The sequence below is a fragment of the Onychomys torridus genome, chromosome 7 (genome assembly GCF_903995425.1).
Source record: "Onychomys torridus chromosome 7, mOncTor1.1, whole genome shotgun sequence".
Taxonomy (NCBI): domain Eukaryota; kingdom Metazoa; phylum Chordata; class Mammalia; order Rodentia; family Cricetidae; genus Onychomys; species Onychomys torridus.
This window is the reverse complement of record NC_050449.1, coordinates 3,953,259-3,961,399: the sequence shown is the minus strand read 5'-3', so window position 1 is coordinate 3,961,399 and position 8,141 is coordinate 3,953,259. Positions and strand designations below refer to the sequence as shown.

At 41.2% G+C, this 8,141-nt stretch overlaps 1 protein-coding gene across 1 annotated transcript; it reads left to right on the top strand.

Moving 5' to 3' along the window:
* Positions 1-246: 246 nt before the first annotated feature.
* LOC118586910 (non-histone chromosomal protein HMG-14-like) lies at positions 247-3,574 on the top strand. The gene is made up of 4 exons (XM_036192357.1): positions 247-285; positions 3,134-3,214; positions 3,249-3,276; positions 3,402-3,574. The coding sequence occupies exons 1-4, from the start codon at positions 247-249 to the stop codon at positions 3,572-3,574; spliced, it is 321 nt and encodes a 106-aa protein (XP_036048250.1).
* Positions 3,575-8,141: the final 4,567 nt, after the last annotated feature.

The window sequence follows — 8,141 nt, the reverse complement described above, 5'->3', positions numbered from 1 at the left end:
ACTTCAAGATCCATAGCTCCCACTTGGCCTTGGCTTGGGTGAGCTCCTTCTTCCCTTCAGCTTGGCAGCCTGTGACCTCAGATGGTCTTGGAGTTAACAGTCCTGGTGGCATTGCCCACGTGTTCCTGGGGACCAGCAGAGCATGAAGCCACTTGATAAATAGAAAAATAAGACTGTCCACTGTGGTCAGAAAACTATCACTTCTGACGCAGAAAAAAGAGAGAGGGTGAAGAATAAAGCCGGATAATGTCAGAATCACCAAGCCAAAATAATTTGACCATCAAGGTGAGAACCAAGCAGTTTAAGGAAGATTGTGTAATCATCTCAGATTGTCCCACTTCATCAGATTTTTCTGATAGCCTATGCTAGGCCACCTGGAACACGAGTGTGAGCAATCCTTCAGGAGAGTCCCATAACCCCCAAGGCTTCATTTTCTTCAATTGTACAACAAATGAGCTGAACAATGGCAAATCTGTTTATAAATTAGATGGGAAGCAGGGGACAGGAAAGGTTACTAAAAGTATACATACTATAAAGGGCCAGAGAGATGAGTCAGTGGGTAAAATTACTTGCTGCTAATCCTTATGACTTGAATTCAATCCCCAGGACCTAGATGGTAGAAGGAAAGAACTGACTCCTTACTGTAAGTAGTCTTCTGGTTTCCACACCTACATTACAGCACATGTCCCAATGAACACACACACACACACACCCCAAACAAATAAATAAATGTAAGTATATGCTATAAATAATGTCATCTGGGTATAACTTATAAAACAATGTTTATTGTGTTAGACACAATTCTATGTGCTAAGGATACAGGAATAGAAAGAAACAAGAAAAATGAGTTTATACCTTTGCTTTCTTGGAGCTTAAGTGTCAAACAAACAACTAAAGAATGTCCTACAGTGATGAGTGCTCCAGAGAAAAGAAGTGAGTGGGTACTTCTAGTACAGGATGCTGGTAGAGCTGGAGCAGGAGCTTACAAAACCCAAAGGAAAGGACTGTCAGAGAGGAAGCCATCCAACCAAGGGAACAGCAGACATCAATAAGGTTTGACCTGTGCAGAGTTAGACAGAGATAATAAACAGGGTTGAAGGCTTGACAGGGGACATATTGTGAGAACCTTGTAGGAATTCATATTTAGTCAGAATGCAATAGGGACTTACTAGCATATTGCATCAGGATATGAGATAATTAATTGTCAAATTAGGCTTTGTGCTACAAGAGAAACAATTAGAATTCAGGCAACTTATTTAACCTTCTAAACAGCATGCTGACATGGGAAAGAAATGAAAAGTTCCTTGTCAAATACCCAAATAAAAGGCAGCATCTATAGACCACATCCCCAGTCATACCTGAGAGTCTGAGGAAAGTCTCTTAAGAAGCCTACATTTATTACAGGGCTGTGTACATTTGCTCTGTAAGAAAACTTCCTCCCAATTCCTTACTTTGCCTGAATCCTTTCTCTGATGTTGTCAGGAACTTAGAAAGACTATATGGAAGTCTTTGTCTGACTTTCTGTCTCCATGATACCTCCCCAGCCTTTACCACTGGCAACAGGAGAAATTGGAGATTTTTTTTTTTCAAGACAGGGTTTCTCTGTGTAGCTTTGGAGCCTTTCCTGGATCTCATTTTGTAGATCAGGCTGGCCTCAAACTCACAGAGATCTGCCTGGCTCTGCCTCCCAAATGCTGGGATTAAAGGCGTGTGCCATTGCAGCCCCAAAATTAGAGAATTTAATAAAAGCCATACTCAAGGGCAGGTACCATGTCGGGCAGTAGAGCTAACACAGAACTAACTCAAAGACCTTTTGGGAGATTTTTTTTTTTCTCATATTGCTTTGTTTGGACTTTCTGCACTTTTGTTTTTACCTTACTGGTCTTTTGCTTGTAAATTATTTCTGGTTTTGTGTTTATGCGTCTGTCTATCTGTTTGCATTTCTTGTGTTCTTTGCTTCTTTCTTCTTTTGTTATTGTTCAATTTTTCATTTTATTTTATCCCTGTTTGTCTGTCTATTTTATTTGCCTGTCTGTTTTCTTAAGAGAGTGAGGAAGAAGACGTGGAATTGGAAGTAAGGGGAGGTGGGAAAGAGATGAGATGAGGTAGGGGGAAATGTGATCAGAATATATTGTATGAAACTAACTTTCTTTTAAATAATAATAATAAAACTGTAGCCAAGGAGTCTTGGTGACAGTGACAAATCAGGGAGGAGAAAAAACAATTGCGCATACTACTCTGGAAATCAAGTTGAAAAAAAAAGTCTTTCAAAGACAATTTGTTGGTGAGGAGAAGTGATATTCCTCAGTGGTATGGCCACTGGGAGGTTGTCTTTGCACAAGGACTAACTCCCTTTCCACACTCATGCAGAGATCATGAATTAAAGGTAGTAGGCCACAAGAGAAGGAAATGACACCAGAGGAGGAAAGGAGGGTTCTGGGAAGAGGGGTTTGGTGGGAAGGAGTGACAAGAGGATTCTTGAGGGATAGCATTGAAATTATTAAGGAATAAATAAAATCTTCAAACCAATGGGAATTAATTAATGATGGTAAGTATGACTGATATAGGCCAATAAATACTGGACAGAGGGTGACCATGTGGATTTAGCAGTGTGGGGCTTTGGCCACTCAAACTAAGGATGTTTCTTAGTAACTAGGAGTGGCTTCAGCCACATCCTGATTAAAGTGGCTTTATGAAAGAACACAGACACAACATAGAGATAGAAGCTATGCACAGTCTTTTCAAGGAATCCTGGCATAGAATAAATAGAGCAGATAATGGGGGCAATAGCTGGAAGGGTGTCCTAGCTTGCTATCTGTTGCTATGATAAAACACTGACAGAGAGAGAGAGAGAGAGAGAGAGAGAGAGAGAGAGAGAGAGAGAGAGAGAGAGAGAGAGAGAGAGAGAGAGAGACAGAGACACAGAGAGAGACAGAGACACAGAGAGAGAGACAAAAAGAGACACACAGAGTGAGACAGAGAATGAATATGAATCTCAAAAAAATCTACAAGTATGCTACTACTTATGCCAAATTGTAGGGTCTAAGATAAACATGAATGTGGTTATATTTTTAATTAAGAAATAAAGCTTGCGACGCGGCCGCATTGTTCTCCGGTGTGCTTGCTCCTCCAGGTTAGCGCGGATGGAGCGGCGAAGGCGGCAGAGCCTAAGCGACGCTCCGCGAAGCTGTTGGCCAAGTCCGACCCTGCCAAGGTGGACACTGTAGACCAAGCCCGACCCTGCCAAGGTGGACGCGAAGCCGAAGAAGGCCGCGGGAAAGATTCTGCAAACACCCAAATGAAAATGATAACTCAAAATTGATCTTTTTAGCTACTCATTGTATAGTATCTAGCAAGGGACTGTGTAGCAGGACAACATGACCTTACATCGTGGTACATGATTAAGGATAAGTCATCAGACAAAAAAGTGCAAAGCAAAGGGAAGAGGGGAGCAAAGGGCAAACAGGCTGAGGTGGCGGACCAGCAAACCACAGATGTGCCTGCAGAAAACGGAGAGACTGAGAACCAGAGTCTAGCCTCTGCAGTAGAAGAGAAAGAAGCCAAGTCTGACTAACCATCCATTGCGTCTGTCAGGGTCCCCGCCTCCCTTCTCGTACAATCCTAAATGCAAGTTTTTTAGTAGCTCTAGAAACGTTTTTAAAAGGTGGGAGGAAGTCCCACCTCATCCCATTTTTTAAGAGTAAATTATTTTTTTAAGAAGTTAAATCACTTGCTGGTTGTTTATTTTTTGGTACAACCACAAAATAGCAGGATGCTGAATCAGAGGAGGCTGTGACTGCCTCGGGGGTCACCATAACATTCCGTAGAGGGGGCTAGTTTTATATCCTACAACACAAAGCATACAAAATGGTAATTTGGAGTCTTGGTCATGCATTTGTGTCTGGGATATTTTCAGTTATTTCTGGTCTCGTGTTTTTAGTAGAACTGTATCCTAAAAAAAACACTCCTCGGTCTTTGCCCTGTCAGAACTGTCTCTGGTCATGGCAGTCCATTTTCCTAACAATTGTGATAATGTGCTATGAAAGATTGAAATTTTGAATATGTACTGTATGTGGAATAAAATTGTGAGTCAGTGGAATTAAGGATTGTGAGCATTTGGTTGTTATGTGAGGTCTTAGGGAAAACTTGCCAAGCTTAGGATGGAACATCACTGGAATAAGTTCAAGGAGAAACAACACATGGCTCTTTTGGGTACGTGAACATATATGTATGACTTTTAGAGTTTGGGTCCTTGTTTTAAGAATTGAAATGTCTGTGTACTCAACCAATAAAGTCTCAGTTGTGAAAGGGCAAAAAAATAAAAATAAAAATAAAAAAAGAAAGAAAGCTTGTCTGAAGATCAGTGGACACACAGCCACAGAGGTCGGGCAGTGGTGGCACACATTTAATCCTAGCACTCAGGAGGCAGAAGCAGAGATCCAGCTGGATCTCTATAAATTCAAGGCCACATTGGGCTACGTGAGATTAATCCAATCTAAAAGAGAAACAGCCAGGCAGTGATGGCACACACCTTTAATCTCAGCACCAGGAAGGTTAAGACAAGCAGTGATATGGCTGGGCAGAGAAAGGACTATAAGATGGGAGGAGTTAGGAATCCATGCTCTTGCAGAGGCTCTGTCAGGTTGAGGAGTTGGTAAAAGGTAAGATCTTTCAGCTCCCACCCTGATATCTGGCTCTAGTTTTTTGTTATAAGACCACTTAGGATTAGTGCAACACATGAATGTGCAAAGTTGATGTAACTCAGCCATGGACAATTGGAAGAACAACAACAAAAAAGAGTCCCATTTGTAATTACAGCTAAAAGAGAAAAACACCTGAGAAAAATTTAATTAAGAGAGTGAAAAATGCTGAAGATAAAATTCACTGATAAAAAAATGTATAGAGACCTAAGTAAATGAAAGGTACCCATGGTAGCTTGGCCCTCATAGACTCATAGGGGGTGGCATTATTAGAGGGGTGATCCATGAGCTCAAGCCAGGCCTAGTGGCTGGCTTACTGTTTCTTTCAGCTGCCTGCAGATCCAGAGGCAGAACTCTCAGTTACCTCTCCAGTACCATGATTACCTATGTGCTGTTATGCTTCCTGCCATGATGATAATGGACTAAAGCTCTGAATTGTAAGCCATCCCCAATTAAATGCCTTCCTATATAAGAGTTGCTGTGGTCATGATGTCTCTTCACATCAATAAAATCCTAATTAAGACAGTGCCCTACATTCAGAGGTATAAGGCAATATTATTAAGACATAAATATTACATAAGACAATATATAGAGCCAATGCAATCCCTCTCAAAATTTCAAAGGACGTTTTGGAGAAATGGAAATGTCAGTTCTCAATATGGAACTTCCCTAGGACCCCAATAAGGCAAAAAACAGTCTTGAAATTCAGTTGTCCCAGCCCAAGCTGTCCTCCTTTCCTCATCACCATATCTCAGCCCACACACCTGGCAGAAGCATCTTACCCCACCAGAAGCTAGGTCAGCATCCTGAAACCAAGGGGACCCCTGGCCTGATCAAAGGCCATGCACATCTCCAGGACTCCAGCCCCCACCAAATGCGGCAATCCTCTGCTGGAACAAAGGCCATCCAGGCCATCAGAAGTCTAGTCCTCAACTCTAGTGGAGACTCTCTATTCAACCACAGGCCACTCCAGCCAGAAGACCATAGGGGAAACAGAAATCAAGGAAGAAAACACCCATCCAACAAAGACAAACCCAGAAATCAGAACCTAGACCTGTAATCACTCCAAATACAGTTACTTAAATATCAGTGTAAGAACACAATCAACAATAGCCAGGACAATATGTCACCACCAGACCCCAGCTCTCCCACTATAGCAAGCCCTGAATATTCTAACACAGCTGAAGTGCAAGAAAACTCCCTTAAAACCAACTTTATGAAGATGACAGAGGTGCTTAATGAGGAAATGAATAAATCCCTTAAAGAAAGAGGAAAAGACAATAAAAAATTGGAGGAAAAAAATAAATCCCTTAAAGAATATCAAGAAAGCCAAGAGAAAACAAATAGTTGAAGGAAACAAATAAAACTATTTAAGGCCTTAAAATGGAAATAGAAGCAATAAAGAAAACACAAACTGAAGGAATTGTGGTAATGGAAAATCTAGGTAAGTTAACAGGAGCCATAGACAAACATCACCAACAGAATACAAGAGATGCAAGAGACCGCAGAGAAGAAATAGATATACCTGTCAAAGAAAATGTAACATCTAAGAAATTACTGACACAAAAATCCAGAAAATCTGGGACACTATGAAAAGATCAAACCTAAGAATAATAAGAATTAAAGAATGAGAAGATTCCCATGTAGCTGGAGTTTTCTTGGTCCTGCCTGGCCCACGGTCAGGACAAATCTCTCTCATCCACCAGTCCCGCAGCTGCTCAGACCCAACCAAGTAAACACAGAGAGTTATATTGCTTACAAACTGTATGGCCATGGCAGGCTTCTCACTATCTGTTCTTATATCTTAAATTAACCCATTTCTATTAGTCTATAAGTTGCCACGTGGCTCATGGCTTACCAGTACCTTACATCTCGCTTGTCATGGCGGAGGCTGGCGGCGCCTCTCTGCCTTAGCCTTCCTGTTCCCAGAATTCTCTTCTCTCCTTGTCCTGCCTATACTTCCTGCCTGGCTACTTGCCAATCCGTGTTTTATTTATTAACCAATCAGAGAAACACATTTAACATACAGAACATCCCACAGCATTTCCATCTCAAAGGTCCAGAAAATATTTTTAACAAAATTACAGAAGAACATTTCCCTAATCTAAAGAAGAATATGCCTATAAAAGTACAAGAAGCATACAAAACACCAAATAGATTGGACCAGAAAAGGAAGTCCCCTCACCACATAATTATCAAAACACTAAACAAGAAAGAATATTAAAAGTTGCAAGAGAAAAAGGCCAAGTAACTTATAAAGGTAGACCTATTAAAATTACACCTGAATTCTCAATGGAGACTCTAAAAGCCAGATGGTCCTGGACAGATGTCACACAGACTCTAAGAGACTATGGATGCCTGCCCAGACTACTATACCCAGCAAAACTTTCAATCACCATAGATGGATAAAACAAGATATTCCATGATAAACACACACACACACACACACACACACACACACACACACACACACACACAGCCACCAACAAAAACCACAACAAAGTAACAGAAATTAACAATAAGTAGTCATTAATTAATGAGGACTATGGGCTCCTAGTCCCTCAATAGTCCCCTCCCAGGGTCCGGGAAGAATCTAAAACCTGCTTATAATTAATCTTTGATGATAGGAAATGAATCTATGTACATGAAACTCCTTAGTCCATACACTTTATTATTGTGTCAGTTCTCTCTCTACAAGCTTCTGTTCTGCTCTCATGCCTAGCTCCTTTCTTGTCTGATTTCTCTCTGCATTTATCTGTGGATCCCTCTAAGTTCTATATTAATTTCTTTATCTTAGTTCTGCCCCTTCTAGGTTCTCATCCATCTAGTTCCTTCCCATCTTGGCTCCTCTCCCATCTCCTCCTTTCTCTTCTTGTTCTTCCTCATCTGGCTCTTCCTCATCTTCCATCTTGTTCCTCTAGTACTCTCATTTAGCCCTTCAATCTAATTCTTCCCCATCTCAGTTTGTTCCTCTACGGTTCTTCCCCATCTAGTTCTTCCATTCTCTTTTTCCCTCTCTCTTTTCTCCTCTCAGTCTCCTAATTCTCTCAGTTCTCCCCAAGTCTCTCAGGAATCCAGTTATAAACCCAAGCAATAGCAATCCTCTGGCCAAGCAAGGTCACCAGGCTTGAATTCTTACAGGGTCATAAAGGCAGATAAGAGTTTTCTTCAGGTAGTAACCACCAGGCTTTTTTTTACAACCCCAAGAAAGGAGTGGTTAAAGGAGGAGGTCAGCTGAGAACTAATGATCAGTTAGTATATCAAGAAAAGGGGATTTATGTGCTCAGTCTACATTCCTAGAAGTGGCTAGATAATAAGTTAAGAGTCTATAATGCTAGTAATAGAAAAGGAGGGCCTCAGATTGCACAAGAAATAAGGCTATCCGCCTGACCTAGGGTACCAGCATTGTTTCTGCAAGGGACTATCTTGAACCTTAGTTCA